At 44.8% G+C, this 18,494-nt stretch overlaps 1 protein-coding gene across 14 annotated transcripts in view; it reads left to right on the top strand.

Annotated features, from left to right (window-relative positions):
* Lrch1 (leucine rich repeats and calponin homology domain containing 1) overlaps positions 1 to 18,494 on the top strand; it is a 204,739-nt gene that overhangs the window by 135,164 nt on the left and 51,081 nt on the right. For 8 of the 14 annotated variants that reach the window (XM_087586448.1, XM_087586443.1, XM_087586442.1 and 5 more), the window contains 3 exon segments: positions 8,137 to 8,190; positions 8,865 to 8,937; positions 18,218 to 18,327. In XM_087586448.1, the coding sequence (XP_087442574.1) occupies positions 8,137 to 8,190; positions 8,865 to 8,937; positions 18,218 to 18,327 (237 nt within the window). 14 annotated transcript variants of the gene reach the window in all.

Genomic DNA, 18,494 nt, shown 5'->3' with positions numbered 1-18,494 from the left:
AATATTTGGGAAGATTAAAAGAACATCTAGGGAGTTGGGGAGCTAGATGGCCATGCAAGCGTGAAGACCTGTGTTCAGATCCTTGGCACTGCAGCCCATGCCTGTGATTCGGTGCCGCAAGGGGCACACAGCAGCGTGTCTGGGGCTTGTTGGCTGGCCAGCTTAGCCGAATTGAAAAGCCCCAGCGACAACCAGAGATTCTGACTCAAGAAAGAGTGGGAGTAGATTATGCATAGGTCCATATGGAGAAGCAAGAGAATACTGTAACGAGAAGCTGGTGGGAATATTTGGGCACACGATAAGTTAGATAGAGTTAAATGGAATGAAATTTGGGTGGCAGTAGAGAAAATGTTTTTGACACAAAACTAGGAATGATCCTAGAGAAAGTTTATCCCCGTTGTGGAAAGCTAAGTTTGGCGTAGTAGCTAGGAATCAGCTGTTCTACTTACTTGTCTGTTGCTATGACAAAACACCATGATCAGGGCATATAAAATTGTTTGATTTGGGTCTCCAGAGCTTTAGAGTTTGTGAATGTCAGGGCAAGGCTCATGGCAACAGGCAGGCGGGCAGGTATGGTGCTGGAATAGTAGCTGAGAGCTTACTTCTTAATCCACAAACAGGATACAGAAACACAGACAGACAGACAGACAGACAGACAGACACACACACACACACACACACACACACACACACACACCCACAGACATGGGGGTCAGGTGTATGCTGGCTGGGAATGACATGGGCTTTTGAAACCTCCAAGCCTGCCTCCATTGACCTGCCTCCTCCAAAAGACCACACCTCTTATTCCTTGCCAACTGGGGACCAAGCATTTAAATCTTTGAGCCTGTGAGGGGTATTCTGATTCAAACCATCGTATTTTACTCATTGGACTCCATAGGCTTATGGTCATAAAATGTAAAATGCATTTAGTCTAACTTCAAGTCTCCATAGTCTTTCATAGTCTGAACATAGTTTCAGAGTTTCTCTTGAGTTGTGAGGCAGCCTCTTCATTGTAACACCCTTTAAAAGAAAAAGCAAATTACATAGTTCAAACCTACAGTGTTACAGAATATACATGGCTATTCTGAAAGGGAAAAACCAAAACAGGGGAAAACAAAGTTCTCAGCAGGGCAAACTCCAACTCATGTAATTCCGTATCTGATGTGGAAGAACTTAGATGGCTCTGCCCTTCTGTCTTTCTCGACTGCCACATACTTGTAGCTTGGGCTGGTTCCATTTCCTGTGTGAAGCGCTCTCTGGCAGACATGCTCTGGCTCTGCTGGCCAGTCCATTGTGCTGGGGTTTCCAATGTGATCCAGGCCGCCCTTTCATGGCTTCACGCATACAGTGGCCCATTAAGGCTTTCATACAGGAACTCCTCTTCATATGCCTGACCTCAGTGGCTCCCCTTAACCATGGAGGAAGATCCCACAACCCTTTATTCCTATGTCCATCAGGACTCTAAAGCCAGGCCACACGGCTGATGCTGCCAAATTCAGCTCGCTGCTTTGGATGGAGTCTGGCTCCCTCCTTGAATTAAATTTACATACACTTGATTTCTTGCTTTTTTAGGGCCAGGACATCTCTGAGACCTCTTCCGGACTGGCAGTGTAGCTGGATAGGTCTTGAACCAAGCACACACCCCGCCTGTTCCATTTGGCATTGAGCGTCTTTTTATCTCTTTCAGCACAAGCCTGGGCTCTCGTGTTAAATTTCCTGGCACCTTTTTTCTTCTCAAACTGTACATGTTGTATTTCTTCTTGTCCTTCCTATTTTTCACTGTAGAGTTTCATAAGAGTCATTACTAATAACTACACATCAGAGTAAATATGAATCTATCTTCAGACCACTTTGGCCAGTGAAATTAGCCCCAAACCTTTCAATTAGCCTCAGGCAGATTCTTAGGATAAGAGCAAAATGCAGCCACATTCTTTGCCAAAATATCAAAAAACGGTCTATAGCCCAGTTGTCAATACTGTTCTCCTCTGAAACCACCAGGGCTTGGCTTTTAGAGTCCCCCTGCTCTCCACACTTCTGTCTTCCAGGCTCCTACTAGGATGATGACCCTGTTAAGCCATGCTTTCCTAGTTCAAAGTCCCAAACCTTCTACATTCCTCTGACAAACAGCATGGTCTGGCTTGTCACAGCCATAGACCCCTTTCTGGTGCCAACTTCTGGCTACTTTTCCATTGCTGTGACGAAATACCATGACCAAGGCAACTTACAAAGAAAATGTTTCATTTGCTGCTCATGGTTCCAGAAGATGAGTGCGCATGACTATCATGGTAGAGAACGAGGCAGCAGACAGGCAGTCATGGTGACTATCATGATAGAGAACAAGGCAGCAGATAGGCAGTCATGGTGACTATCATGATAGAGAACGAGGCAGCAGACAGGCGGTCATGGTGACTATCATGGCAGAGAACGAGGCAGCAGACAGGCAGTCATGGTGACTATCATGATAGAGAACGAGGCAGCAGACAGGCAGTCATGGTGACTATCATGATAGAGAACGAGGCAGCAGACAGGCAGTCATGGTAACTATCATGGCAGAGAACGAGGCAGCAGACAGGCAGTCATGGTGACTATCATGGCAGAGAACGAGGCAGCAGACAGGCAGTCATGGTGACTATCATGGCAGAGAACGAGGCAGCAGACAGGCGGTCATGGTGACTATCATGGTAGAGAACGAGGCAGCAGATAGGCGGTCATGGCGACTATCATGGTAGAGAACGAGGCAGCAGACAGGCGGTCATGGTGACTATCATGGCAGAGAACGAGGCAGCAGACAGGCAGTCATGGTGACTATCATGGCAGAGAACGAGGCAGCAGACAGGCGGTCATGGTGACTATCATGATAGAGAACGAGGCAGCAGACAGGCAGTCATGGTGCTGGAGCAGTAGATGAAAGTTTACAACTCAGTTCACAGGCAGGAGACAGAGAAGCTAACTAGTGGGAATGGAGTGCGCTTTTGAAACCACAAAGCCTGCTTCCACAGACACGCCCCTTCTGATGAAGCCACACCTCTGAATCCTTCCCAAACATTTCCACTAAGTTGGGATGAAGTATTTGAGTTTTCGAGCCTATGAGGGTCATTCTACTCAAACCACCCATTATATAGCCTATTCCAGTCTAGTTCATTCCTCCCAGTGAGTGGGCTTAAAATGGCCTATTGAGATTCCCTACAAACCAGCATACGTACCAGATCTGACAGCTCATGTACTGTGAAGTAATAAAGCAGTTTTACACTTATCATGTCTGTGTAAATGAGGAAAATAAGAAACATAAAGGGGAAGCCAGGTTTGCAGAGGTTGTGACTGCATTGCTATGGGCAGGGACTGGTAGTTACGTCACGTGGCTGCCCTGACTGAATTGCTAACTCTGTCCAACTTAATTAACCTCTCTAAACTTCACTTTTAGTTTTAGTAAATTTCAGTCCAGTAATAGCTGTTGTATAGCTCCAGTGAGATGATTGAGGAGAAACCTCACAGCACTGGGCATGTAAATGCCAGCTGTTGTTCTTCTGCGTCTTTCTGTCACCTGTGTGATCTTCAGACAGGATCAGTGTCCCCTCTGCCCTGGATGGACGTGTCAGCAAACAAACCAGAGTTGAGCATCAGGAGACGTATTTGCAGGATGCCCTGTAATGGTTTCCGTGTGCTTCCTGTTTGAGAATATTTATTTCTGTGTAGACTAGCTTTTTTTTTTTTTAACATTTTCTTAGTGTGTATGAATGTTTTGCTTTGCTCATGTGTATGCTCCATGTACATGCATATACATGTATGAGGTCAGAAGAGTCGTCACATCCCCTGGAGTTATACTTGAGTTATAGATAGCTGTTGGCTTGTAGGTACTGGGAGTTGAACCCAGGTCGCCTAAAAGAGCAAATGCTCTTAGCCACTCTAACCTCTCCTGTAGACTCACTTCTTTTTTTTTTTTTAAAGTTGCACATTTAGAAATTTTTTTAACTTTAAAGGAATAAAAAAATAAATTACAGGGCCCTATCAAAGTTATAAAAATATTATAATCTTTCACTTTCCAGTTATAGGCTAACTATCCTTAGTATGCAAATACAAGATGTTACAAACCTGGGGAGTGTCTTTAGCAGTAATAGAACACCACACATATAGTTTTACACTTGCTCTCATGAGACAGGCCACAGTTAAAACACAGGTGGGCTTAAAAACAGAAAATAAAGTCCCCTCAGACCGTGTGTATAAGGCATATTTGAAAGGAAAGTAAACTGTTTATATTCAGAGCCTGTTTCTAAGCTCCTACTGCACGTTTGCAGATAATTTGAACACGTCCTAACAGTCCCAGCCCTTTGCCTTTCTGGCAAGGAGATTCAACCTGTGTGGATGTTTATTCACGCTAGCTATGGTATTTGGTCTCTCCATCTTTGCAGTAGCTGGCAGTCGCTCTCCTTACAGCTCTGCATTTCAGTCACACCGTGTACAAACAGGCTTCACATTTGGTTATGGAATCTCTCTGGTCTCTTTGTTGTTTTCTTTGCTTTGCAGCATTTCTGAGGATGGTGACTTGATGGCACTGAAACCGTGGAGAATGCGGGCCATTTCTTTTCTGCTGTTTTGAAATAGTATCTCTTGTAGCCCAGGCTGCTCTGAAACTCCGTGTGGTTCGGAAGATAACCTCAAACCCCTAAACATCCTACTCATACCTCCCAAATCCTGGGATTATAGGCGTGTGCCACCACAGCCCCTGCCAGGCCTTTTCTTTTGGAGACAAGGTGTAATGTAGCCCAGGCTGGCTTTGAACTTGCTGTGTAGTAGGTGGCAATGGTGAACTTCCGTTCGTTCGCCTCCACCTCTGGAGGGAAGGAATTGTAGGTGTGCTCCACCACATCCGGTTTATGCGGCACTGGGGATTGAACCCAGCACCTTGCATGTACTAGGTAGGATCCTGTTCTATCAAGTGAGCTGCATTTCCAGCACCCAGCCCTTTCCTTTTCTTGTGGCACATTCTTCCTTTGGTGTTTGTCTGACGCTTCCTCTCGATTGAGAGTCTGCATTACTATTTTGGATATTGCTTTGGCGCTGTCCTGTGCTCTTCCCAGGCCCTCGGATTTGGAGGCTTATGTCCTCCTCTCTCCCGTTGCTTGTATTAGTTCAAACACTCCACTGTTATCTGACACCATTTTATTGGGGTGTATTATGGTTATTACATTGTTCCCCCATAACCAGTGAGAAGTTTGTGAAGAGATGTTTCAGCTCCCTCTGACTGTCCTGCCACATGACTTCAGGGTGAGGAGGACACAAGATTCCCAGACAAAAATTAGTTCCACTGCATCTCCAGGACACAGTTCAAACATGGTGCTTATTTTTAATGGGTAGGGGGAGAGGAACGCCCTGCTGGGTGCCAGGTTTGGTGCTTCGTGTTTTATAGGCCTTATCAACACGGGTGCTTCTTGATTTATAGTGGGTTTCTGTTCCCAGTAAACCATTGCTGTAAACTACATTAATGTGAAAATGCATTGTGTCTGCCTACCATGGTGAGCACTGTTGCTTTGCCTAGCCTACCGCTAGTGGGTTTACAGTGAGGCAAACAACATTTAAAGTAATGCCTACTTTCTAGTTTAATCCTAAGTAATTTATTGAACGTTTTTACTGAAAGGATTCAATAAATGGCACGGCAGCATCCCCTTGGCAGGAGGCAGAGTTGGGAGGATGAGGAGTACAATGGTAGCTTTGGTTACAAGTTTGAGGCCGGCCAGGGCTGGGTGAGACCCTTTTTACACCAGGATAAAGCAGAAGCTTTCCAAGTCAAACCTTCAGGACACCAGGCCTTTCTATCTCCACCTCCTCCATATGTCTGCTCTGGGGATTGCTTGTGTGTCACTCAGGAAGCCATGAGGACCACAAAGGTCCTTCTCTTAGCGGCGTATATTCCAGATGACTGTTGGGAAATGTAGGAGTTAGCATGACTGGTTCATGGATGCAGGGCATGATGCTCACAGTTGAGACTGGCTGACTCGTTACCATGGTAATGGGTGGGCCTACTATTCCATCACTCTCTCTTGCCTTTCTGTATTCAGTTTGTCATACTCCGTCCTCAGTGAGAGCTGATGGCTTGAAACCTTCCCTTAAAGCTTGTCTTGGCAGAAGGCAAGAAGCCAACATACTTAAGTTTGTGCGTGAGCAGCGCCTGCAGGAATGTGGAAAGAGTTTGGAAAGGCTAGAAGGGACTGGGTATGTACTAAATATAGACCGAGCTTAGTTCACCATTCAATCTGCGTCTAATTTTTGCCTAGCATCCTACACAGATGCCAGTAAGCAGTAGTTGCACACACTTCAACTTCCTGTTTGGGCTAGGCCGAGGCAGGGGGAGACTGCGTAGCTGTTGATGGTGGTACGTGCCTATAATTCTGCCTTTGAGGCAGGAGGATTCCAGTTTCGAGGTGAACCTGGACTACATAGTGAGACCCTGTGGCAAACTTCCCTTGTTTCCAAGATGGCCAGAGCACAGGGAAGGAAGCAAAGCTGCCAGGGGCCAAAGGTTCCAGAACTCCTCTCTTTTGGCTTCCAGAGCTCTCTGTTAGGTTAGAATGCTGTAAACTTGTTTTCTGTTGCCTTGGTGAGTAGTCATGCCTGCATGAGGCATTCTTGTCTTCCCTCTAAGGCAGCTTTTGGGCCTATGACAGGCTTCCAAGAGGAAGGGACAGACAGCTAGACTGACGCAGAAAGGAAGTCATGAGATGAAGGAAAAGGAAGTAGGTTGTGGCTTCTTTAGGTCCCCTGGTCCTGCGTCTGTGGTCTCACTTGTTACTGGGTTGTACATCTACACTCCCTTTCACCAGACTGTCCCTTTGCCACCTTTTGTTGTCCACTTATGCAGGGAATGGCTTTTTTTGTTTTGGAGGACAGCGTGAGTCCTATGAAGTAGCAAAATTGTTGAGTGAATAAAAGATGTCGGTACTGGAAATATTCCAAGAGACTATGCTGTGGTTTCACCCTGAGTCTGTTTGCTGTGTTCTTCCAGAAAGGATAGAGTATATAACAAGGCATGAGGACAACTTAGTTTGTGGCCTCTTTGGGTATGGACTTGCAGGGGAGCAAGGGTATCTAGGGAGGATTGGGTATATTGTGTTACAGCTGAGAGGTGAGGCAAGGGTTCTAGAGGGGTCTGCCTGCATGTCATGTGACCTGCCTTAAACATACTTTAGAAGACAGGCCCCATGAAGTTATGTACCATGGTGTCCACACAGTGAGGATGTACCCCACCTGCTTGTAGGTAAATAGCACTGAAGAGAGGAGCTTGGGAGAACAATGGGGGAAATTGGTAGAAGGCCTTAGAGAGTAAGCCCAGGGCCACCTGTTAGCAGTTCTACAAAGGCCTGTTAATTGGGTAGGGACATGGATGACATTTTATTCTAAATGCATTTTCCCTTGGGTTCATGTAAACTAGGGGCATTTTTAAATAGCACTCCTTCACACAGTGGACATCTCGCTTTACACTTTCCTGGTGGCAGGGACGAAGGTGTTTGTTACCTATCCCCAAACTTTTTACTTATTAAGAGTGCACACGGGGCTGGGGATTTAGCTCAGTGGTAGAGCGCTTACCTAGGAAGCGCAAGGCCCTGGGTTCGGTCCCCAGCTCCGAAAAAAAGAACAAAAAAAAAAGAATGCACACACAAGTCATGCCTGCTTTCTTAGCATCTCTCTTACCCAATGACTGCCTATGCAAACTGATAACAAACTGATCCCATAAAGGAGGATTTTCAAGGTTACATGGGGCAGGCGTGTGTGCTTACTGAAAGCTTCTGTATATTTTGGAACTACTGGTTTGGACTGTTTCTAAAAAACCCATAATTAAACTAGAGAAGGGAGCCAGCAGACCGTTTGGTAACCTGGCCAGGGAAGATGTGCTCGTAGGTGGAAGGAACCCTGTGCTGAGGGTCTCATGTTGCTCTGTGTTATTCTTTAGATTTTTTTCAATGAATACAGTTGTGTAGTTTTAGAAAATAGAAGTATGGCCTTCTTAGCTACTTAACCCATGGATTAATTCAACATTTGCTGGTGTGTGCTTCTGGGCCAGGGCTGTAATGGCAATGAAAAAGATGTTCATGCCTCCTCTTCTTCACAGTCTAATGGGACATACACATTTATCTCTCCTTTAAGGTGCAAAATGATGTAACGTTACAGAGTAATGGAAGCCAGTGTTCTCCAAATGAGGTAAGTTTCTTGAGATTAATGGCCACTGAGGCATTCCATGAGGACCAAACTGAAACATCTGTCCCAGAATTGGACAGTCTGACTCTGGGATTAAAGAGTTAGCAGAAGGGTCTCTAGGGTCTCTCATTGTCACTCAGTGTCACAAAGTCATTTGGCTCTATGTATCATTAGAGATTAATTTTGTGAGAAATGGCTTTTGAGATCTAGGAGTGGGACGTCTTTATGGACAATGGCAGATGATCACTCAGATGACATTTCCTCATTTGCTACCTCAGATGGGTCGGCATGCAGTCTCTGAGTGATGAGCTGTGTGTCTCCATTGTCTCCATGTTAGAGAGACGTCATTCCGTGTGCTCTTTGGCATGCCTGCCGATACACAGTCAGCTGTGTGAGAAGCAGATCACCGGCTTTGTGTCACTGCAAAACAATTTTGTAGTGAGCAAGTAAAGACTTCAGTGCAACAACAAAAAGAATAATAGTAACACAGTTTACTAGGGCGCCTGAAAACGTTCTGTTGACGGCTTCTTAGAGCATTTACTAAATGTTTTTTGTAAGAGCCAAGCCATCTTCACAATGCAGCCATAGCAAATGCAGAGTAGTTTTAAAATCATCGCTGACCACATGTGGTCCCTCATTTCCACCCCTCCCAATTGTTTTCTCTTCTCACCCCACAGATAAGAGAGGACTCCCCTTCAGGGTCTCCCACTGCAAACATCACAGCTCCATTTGGCCTGAAGCCTCGTTCAGGTATGCTAACCTCAGCTCATTCTGATACCAAGTAGCTAAAATGGTTTCTCTTTGGTCTGCCTTTCAAACTCACTCCTGAGTAATACGAGCACTGCAAGTTCTAGTCCGCTGGGGTCCTGGCATCAGAACAGCTGCGGCTTGGTGAGGTCAGGTGATTGCATTAAGCGCTTTAGTCCACGCTTCCAGGAATGGGCAGCTTGCCTTCTTTTGAATCACAGCAAAGAAAGGTGGCAAAGAGAACATGTAAGTAGGGAAGGAATACTCCCGTGAACTTTTACCCATGGGAAATAAAACAGCTCCCCTTTACCCCAAAGGTTCCTGGTACCCTGATGAGGTAAAGGGCAGCCTGAAGGCAGAGTCCTCCCCAAGACGACCCCAGTTGCTTTTCAAACATGGTAAGGTCTCTGCATTTCCTCACACAAGAGGGTGAGCATTTGGATGCTAATGAGAGTGGTTAGGAGTCCGGAAGACTTGGACTGAAAGCACCTTACTTTTTGACCTACTTGATTATAAATTGTGTTACTATATTGACAAAATTAATGTTAGCAATGTGCAAAGTTACTTTTGATTTTTATAAAAAGGGCCCTAGACAGAAAGATACATTTCTTCTTATTTCTTCCCACATTTCCAGTTTTGGTGCTGCCTTCTGTTAGGACCTCCTTAGCTTTACTTCTTTGTTCTTTTTACTCTATTTACCACTAATGCCTTTAAGGAGCTTCTTATAAAGGGACCTGGACATGTGAAAGCATACACGGACACATGCAAACACACATGGACACGTGCAAGCACACACGGACACGTGCAAGCACATATGGACACGTGCAAACACACATGGACACGTGCAAGCACACTTGGTAGAGAACAGAGGTGACCTTGGGTCTGGGGCAAACCATTTTGCCAACAGTATGAGCCCTCCACATTTCTGGCTTGAAATAAACATTGCTACAGGAAAAACAGATGATTCGTTTATAGAGGAGATGGTTTGTTCTTGGAAGGCATTGATGGGCAGGGCAGCACAGGCCAAGTGTGGAGATTTCCTAGCCATTAGAATAGCATAAAAAAAAGTTGAAAGAATGACTCTAGTATGATCAAAGATCTTTTTCTTTCTCAGTCCTAGAAATTAAACCCAGGCCCTTGCACATGCCAAGGAAGTGCTGTACCTCCAGACCTAGAGAATGTGTTACAGAAAGTAAAGGTGTGGATGGAAACGCATAAAGCTCAAATGACAGGTTCCCTAATGTAAGAAAGTGCATACATGGCCAGATCTGAGCTGCACCTGGACGTTCACAGTCCCAGCTCTGTTTGGGGCAAAACGGAAGTTCCTGCTATTGCTGCTCTCCTGTCTCATGGCTTGTTACAGGCTCTCTCAAGCCTTCCGGACAGTTCTGCACCATTTAAAAATGTCTCATAACTGAAATCAAAAAGTGAGCGACTCTCCAAAGATTAATAGCCTTTTGAATGTCCGACCTTTGTAATTTAGTTACAAAATTGATTCGGTGACTTTTAATGCACTGCAGAGCCCAGCCAAAGCCTACCTAGTCAGAGACTGCTTGGAACCTGCAGTGTCCACCATTCAAGTTCTGTGGAGAGATGAAAAAGAGACCATTTAGTTTAAGCTAGAGAAAACAAATTCTATTTCCTCCCCATGTTTCCAGTGGTTGGTTCCTTAACTACTTAATGAAGTTACCCTCTGGAAATCGAGCACAAAATTAAGATATGTTATCATTTTATGAATAGCTAATTTTAGAAGTCTTGAGTTATTTTTAAAAATCGGTTAGCTTATTGGATTTATTGTTATGTAGACTGTACTGAGTATCAAAAAGTGTTTTACTGAGCCCTATTGAAAAGTGAGCTTTAAGGCATTTCAAGGGTTAAAGAAGAAGCGATGAGATTCAGTTCTTAGTGAAACACCCTATGAAACCTTACCATGGTTGGGGTGTCTTAAATCTACTGTCTCAGTTCTCAAAAAGGATTAAAATGCAACATTCCTGTGTAGTCATTTTGTTTCTAAGTAAGGGGTTAATGTATACATTTTGTATACATTACGAAAATGTATACAATGTGACCAGGAGTTCTATGTGAATCGTGCAATTGTATCAGCTGATTAGTCCTTTAGAAGGGATGGCAGAGGGATCTGGTGGGCCTTTTCAGCTGCCTACATGATGACATCTTTACCTTCTGCTGCCATGACCCGTCAGCACGCTAGGCTGCAGGCTCGCACAGCTGTTAAATCAGAGTATTAACTGCATGCAGAGTGTGAGCGATGGGTACTAACACTCGGTTTCTATCGTTCTCTTCCTTCCATGCGCCATCTCCCATCCCCCTCCTATACTGTTCATTCGAATGTAAACCCCACATAATGGAATCCACTTCATTTCCATACGAACCTCATGCCACGTGTGAAATGCTGCGGCCCCCCCGGGTTTCCCCTGGTCCTTGTGCAACTGTCCGCCTGGCTCTCTCGCTCTCCTGCAGACCCAGCCCTCATTCTCCCTCCTGTCTCCTTCAACAAACTTACGCAGGCACAAACATGGGACAGCTCTAGCTACAGCGTTCCATCTGAAGGGGACAGTGACAATGGTAGGTGCCTTGTCGTCTCTTCCTCAATGTTCGTGTACTGAGCCCGTGACTGTGCTCCACAGGCCTCTCTGTCCCTGGAGACAGGATATACAGATCTGCATGCTCCTTACTGAGGAAGCCTCTGAGGCAGCGTCTAGACAAGTGCTTGCGACCTGTTGCCTAGCAGTTAATGAGTGACAGTTGGTTTGCCCTGAGGATGCTGGCTCTGGGGAGGGTTTTTTTTTTTTTTTTTTTTTTTCAGTTTTCTCCTATCTATTTTGCTTGGGGTTTGGTTTGTCTGCTCATCTACAAGGATTGAAACTCACGAATTTGGGTTATCTCTGCTTGTGTCTGACCCCCAGCAAATGCTTTCAGAGGGTTTTTTTTTTTTAATAATGTGGGTGTGGTGTTACATTCCTGTAATCTCAGTTTAGGGGAGTTTGAGGCAGGAGGATAGTGAGTTTGAGGCCACCTGAGGCTATATTTTGGAGCCTGGGCTCAGAAAACTAAGGTTGATCTTTTATTACATATGTTTATCAGATGAGGCTTTTAAGGCAATTTAAAGGTACCATGGCTGATTCTAGAATTTTGCAGTGAAAATAATGTTAACATTGAGAATTTCTAAAATTGAAGAGAAATTACTTTTCCTTTTTTTTTCAAATTTTTATACATTTTTTACTTCTATTCTTCTTGGTGTGAATTCACGTACATTAAAGAATACTGAGTTAGTCTGAAAATTTTATATATATTTTATATAAAAAACTGAGAATACCAGGTGAGTCTTAATAAGGATATTTTAATTTTGTATCATTAAATATCTCAAGTAGTCCAAGGTAAACATAAAATCGTTAGGTCTGTGCCACGTTCACCCAAATCTCTGCCGTGGTTTAATGCTGGTTTAGATTGTGAATAATTTACCTCAGAATACGAAGTGATAGGAGACATGCTAAATAAAGCAGGAGTAAGGTGTGAGGCACAGCCACCATGCACATGTAAGCCGTTAACGTAAGTTGTAACAAAGTTGCTCTCTGTTTAACAAATCCCGGGCTTTTCCACATAGTACCACAGCAGCAGTAAAAGGATTGTTTTCCGTATTCCTCTGGATCGGGCAACCATGTCAGATGGCTTTCAGTTTTTTCTTTATTCGCAATTTGTCCAAAGTGTCACATGCCTTTTCAGTGCCTGCGTGTGAGACTTTGCCTTGTGACTGCACGGTCTTCTCACTCGGTGGAGGAAGCTGTGGTGTAGGTCCCCAAGTAGAGAAGCTGAGGAAATAGCCCACTCTCCGTGTCAGTCATTCTTAACGCTTCCGTAGAGCCAGACCGCTGTACTGTGTGGGCCTTCCTGGCGTGTCCAGAAATGCTCATCTCCACAGTTGTGCTGTTTCCTCATTATCTGATACCTGTAGCTGTCCAGCCTTGCAAACGACATAGCTAAGACAACTGTAAGTTTAATTATTAACTTCGTCAACCTGGAGAATTCATCCCCATGCTCATTGCCTCGTTTTGTACACAAAAAACTTCTCTTTTCATTTTAATCCCTTCCAACATTTCGCTCCAGATTGAACTCATTTTATATTCACCATTGTCTTTGTAACCTGGTCTTCAAAGAGATTTTTTTTAAAAAAATGACAAACAGGCTGGAAGGACCTTGAACATTTGGAGACCCACAGTTTCTGAAATCAGTCTTGTGAGAGGGACAATATGGCGTGGGAGTCCATCTGTGCTACTGCCTGCCCCACCACAGCCTGGGGTGCCTTTATTTCCTGAGAACCTGTCCTCTTCTGCCCTAATTTTTCTGCCTTCGTTTGTGGCTTTGTCTTCCCCTTTCCCACTTACTTGGAAGTCAAAAACCCATCCTGGCCTCTCTTGAGGTGTTTCTGCCTTTTCATTCATGGTGAATTGGTGGGTACCACTCTAAAGTTACTTAAAATTGATCTTTATGTAAGAGCGAGTGAGTGGACATCTATTTCTGGCCAGTTTACAGACACCTTCGTTTCCTTGGTGATGACAGTGTAGTATTGAGGTCTTATTCTCCCCAGTACAAAAGTAAGGACGCTGAGGGTGTGAGAGGCTCATCGGGGACTCGAAGCTCTGGCGTCATATTCGCTGCTGAGAGACAGTAAGTGAGCATTGGCGTAGAGCCTTTGCGTGTGCCTGTTTCTGTGTACCTGGGAGACAGATACATTGCTTTTGTGCACATTGACAGCATGTGAGATAAGTAAGTTGCTCAGGACAACAGAGGGGGAGTTTCAGCATTTGAAGGGCAGTAATTGTACCTAATTTACCCGGAGCTCCAGAAGGGAATGGATGAGTTCGTTTGCCTGATTTCTAACTCCTAAGAGCTAAAGCCTAGAGCTGAGTTTGTCATTGTGTCCCTGCCCTAGCATTTGACCACGGTAAAAGGCACTCCACACTCTTAACTCCCAAGGAAGAGGAAGCAAAGCTTCAAAGCCCTGGCTTCCACACAGAAACTATTTCCTTTCATTTCATGCAAAGTGCATGTTTTGTTTGTTTTTGTATCAGTGAAATGGTAAAGTTCACTTAGTGTTTGCCTTAGAGCTGCAAGCTGTCTTTGCTTAGCTGAGAGGTAACACGTGGAGAAAGGGTTTTGTGTGCGTGTTTTGTACCCACTAAGTGCCTTCCTCTGCTGAGCGTGCCCCTGACATCCACAGACATGGTCTCTGCTGCTGTGGAACCTATATTTGGAAGTTAATGTATTCAAACCTCGAGAGTAATTTGGGATTTTTTTTTTTTCTGTGAGAGGAGAAATTAAACTAATCACCAGAAGAAGGTCATTTCTGCAAAGATAATCTTTGGATATTCTGTCCTTCCTGAGAGGTTTTGAAACACATGTTCCATTTACTCATCAACAAGCACGTGTCTCAGCACATGACTTTACAGGATGCAGTAGAGCATGCAAGTGGGCTCTGGCAGTCATGTGCATTATGGGTAATACAGGGTGATGAGTGCCAAGAGATACACACAGATGAACATCTTTTGGGCATTCACAGGAAGTAGACATGTCAACTCAGGGATGTGGGGAAAAGACCAGTGACTTTCAAGGATGAAAAGACCAGCGGAGTCCGTCCTCTATATAGGTATATTGTCCTCCTCCACAGGCTGTTTAGAGGTCTGTTTCCTGCTAAGTGAACTACAGCCCACCGGTCTTATGTTCTGTTGTAACTGTTAGTGACTTGCCCCCTAATCATTAAACAGCGTGGGACTCATTTTTTCTGTTTCTCAGTCATTCGCTCCTCTTTACCTGTGCACAGGTGTGCACATGTCCTGCTGTGTGCCCACTCACACAGAGCGAGCTTTCCCGCTTTTTTATATTTAAATGGGATGGCATCGGAAAGCAGGTGCTAACAGTTTTTTGTTTTTTTGTTTTTTTTTTGGTTCTTTTTTCGGAGCTGGGGACCGAACCCAGGGCCTTGCGCTTCCTAGGTAAGCGCTCTACCACTGAGCTAAATCCCCAGCCCCTAGTGCTAACAGTTTTTAACATTGGCGAATAGCCTCAAGTTAAACGTCTGTCTGTCCCCTGAACTGAGCAGGGAGCTCTTGAAATAAAATGGCATGGAGTTAACACCAGTCAGAGTAATTCTCCCAGGCTTCGTGTTCCTGAAGACTTGATCCAGAAAGAAGGAAGGTGGCAGGATATATACATGTGTCTCATTTCTATCCATTGCATGTGCATTTGAAATACTTGCTTTAGAATAGAGACTACAGCCGAGAAGCCTTCAACGCTTGCTGATTGCTTGCTGTACAGAAATAGACCCCCAGAGCGGGTTTTGTTTTTTTTAAGATGCACAGGACTTTAAAATAAACATGCATGCCAGGAAATTAAGGGCCAAACCTGATTGTATCACCCTGATTTCCCTCACGGGGCTCTGCTAACACGCATGCTCCGATGTGTGCAGTTATACCAGAGATTGCAGGTCATTTAACTTCCTCATATTTTCATATTCGGAATGAGAAATCGTCCAATAAAAACATATTGAGAGTATTAAGCATGCCGTATTAGATAAGATTTCCCCGGAATAAAGGCAAAAGGGAAACGGCCTCTAAAGCAAACAGCCGGCCTATTAGAGTATGGTCATGGCGCCCCTTGGTGACCTGTGCGTGCACTACCAAGCCCTGTCCACATTCTTGGACTTCTTTGGTAAATTCAGTTCCTGTCTTTGGGAGATGAGATTGCTTTTGGGTTTTACATTGTATCTTTCTTGTAGTTGCTGGACTTCCATTGGCAGGTGTTGCGTGTTCTCCCAGGCTTCTAATTGTCCACTCTCCCTCATGTTCCTCTTAGAGCCTGGCTACCCATCACATCACCCTTCTTTCATTAGCTTCGCCTTTTTTCTTTCTTGCTTTGATTTGGTCTTGCTTCCAGTGGGCCTTGGCTGCTGTGGTGCCTTGGCGAGAGACTCCTGTGACAAGTCATTGGTTTTTTATTAGTGACCTCTCGCTTTGCTTCCATTTTAACACCAGGGCACAGACTCCTTTCTGTGGTTTCTGGAAGCCTTGTGCTCAGCCTCATTCTCCATGAACTGTGTCAGTCAGCGATGGGCCAGCTTCATCCTCCCAGGTGTCTCGGTTCCGGCATCTTTGAACCCATGTAGAAAGGAAAGCGGAGGATAGAGATGGGTACAGCCTTACAGCACTGGGTAGTTAATTACAGGAAGCACTCACGGTGCTTTTCTCCACATGTTATACTGGAGAGCCATATTTACTCTTTAAAGTGTGATAAACTGAGGCCTTGTAAGAAATGGCTGAATGAACGTTCTTAATGTCAGCACCATTTCTATGACCGTAACTGCTGCGGTCCTGGTGTCCATGCCCCGCACTGGGGGTGGAGATTTCTGACTGGGGAGTTCTTTGCACAGACTGTCCGGAATGACTCTGTCCTGCTGCCAGCACCACCTCTTAGTCTCATCTAAAAATCTACACGCACAGGAAGCCAGACCATCCCACTCCCCAACAGCTTTGTGTCTTCAGACTAAAGGCCTCTAGTAAGAAAAACTTAATTAAGACTCCTGCTAAAATCATCACACACACCCTCCGCCTTTTGAGGCCGGGCCTCACTGTCTAGCTCTGGCTGGTGTATGATTCACCGTGTAAGCCAACGTGGTCATTAACTCAGAGATCTTCTGCCCTTGCCTTCCAAGTGCTGGGATAAAAGGCATGCACCTCCATGCCCAGCTACTAAAATCATTCTTTATGTGTAGAATATCTTTATAAAACTGCAAACCCACTTTTATTTATTTAACTTCCATTGGCTTACGTCTAGGAAGGTTGCAGCGTCACATGGATTCCGTATCCACTGGCCTTTGCTAACAGATTGCTTTAGAATTTGATGCAAACCACACCACTGTTTCCTTGGGCCAGAGTTCTCTTTCCCCGGATAATTCTGGTTTTGTTTCGTTTGCCTCTGGGAGTCCCTGCATTGTGGTTTTCTCTATATACCTAAGTACATCTCTTACCTAAGGAGAATTCAGGTTCATCTCCGACACACACACCTCTGACTGTGAGAGGAGCTGTGCTCTCTTTAGTTACTGAGACCTCCCTCACGACCAGCAAAAATGTCTGTGTAAACACAGCACTCCGAATAGACTTGGTTTTTAGACATCCTGCTCTGGCACAAACGTGGTGTGGGTCACATGGAGAATGTATTTTAATTGTCCCAGTTGATGTTAGCGCCTAGAAGGTTAGAGCATGTGATTTTTGTGAGGTTTCACCATTGTTAGTTTGGTCTGTTCCATACAGTGCTGGGTTTAACTCAAAAGGAGAGTTATTTCTTTTTATTTTATGCATATGGATGTTTTGTCTACATGTATGTCTGTTTACCATGTGTGTCTGTGGTACCGTCGGAAGCAAAAAGAGGGTGTCAGATCCTCTGGAACTGGAATTGCGGATAATTGTGAGCTACCATGTAGGTGCTGGGAATTGAACCTGGGTCCTCTGGAAGAGCAGACATTGTTTTTTAACTGCTGACCTATCTTTCTTGTCCCGAGAGTATGTATTTTCTTAACTCCTTCAGATGAAGCGATGTTCTCGGTCACTGCTCTGTGGTAAGCCTAAGGCCCTCAAGCCAGTGATGAAGTCACCTCTAGTCCGGCCAGCCTTTTAGACGTCACCTGTGCTCATTTATAAAGAGCTGGCTCTGTGAGCACCTGGCCGGTGATGGGACAGAGGCAGGATTTTCTATTCCATTCTCAAATATGTGGCTCCACGTGGCATCACTGAATTCTTACAAGATAGAGGCTTAGTAAATGTGAAGCCAAAAGAAACATGATTTTTATACCTATTTTAATGCATAGGTCAATTTTAATATATTATTTGATCAAAATTACATTTAAAGAAAGAGAAAACGCGATTAGAATATCAGTGAGAACAGAAGATAACACTGAACGTGAGAGAGATGGCACCTTTGTCTGAGTGACAGCCCGGTCTCCTCTCCACCCCGATGAGACCCATCTCTCAATTCAGTTTATTGTCACCACAAAACCAGCTCTGCAGTGCGCACAACCTAGAATAACTCAGAGATTCTCTCCCTCAAGCATTCACACCCAGCTCTTGCTATGAATGTGGAATTTCCCTGTGTCAGTGAGTGATAATCTGGGATAAGTAAATGGTTCGTTTAACTGGAATGGGAGTAGCCCTGTGGAGGGAATGGGAGTAGCCCAGTCGAGTAGCACAGGCTCACTGCCTTTCCACTTCTATTGCAGTGTTTCTAAGACCTCAGAGAAACTTGGAATCTATAGACCCGCAGTTTACGATTCGGAGGAAGATGGAGCAGATGAGAGAAGAGAAGGAGCTGGTGGAGCAGCTCCGTGAGGTACTGAGGCATGACATGTGCCTGAGAATCCAGGCAGCGCTCTGTGCTGGACAACCCGGCCTGGAAGCTTGCACGTGATCCCAGTTTTGGTTCTGCAGTTTTTAATTCAAACGTGAACACAGCCAGATCTGTCTTTATATAGATGGATTTAAAAAAAAAATACTTGA

Source organism: Rattus norvegicus, chromosome 15 (genome assembly GCF_021556685.1).
Source record: "Rattus norvegicus strain SHRSP/BbbUtx chromosome 15, alternate assembly SHRSP_T2T, whole genome shotgun sequence".
NCBI lineage: Eukaryota > Metazoa > Chordata > Mammalia > Rodentia > Muridae > Rattus > Rattus norvegicus.
Note: the sequence above shows the minus strand (reverse complement) of the source record. Positions and strands in the feature narration are given on the sequence as shown.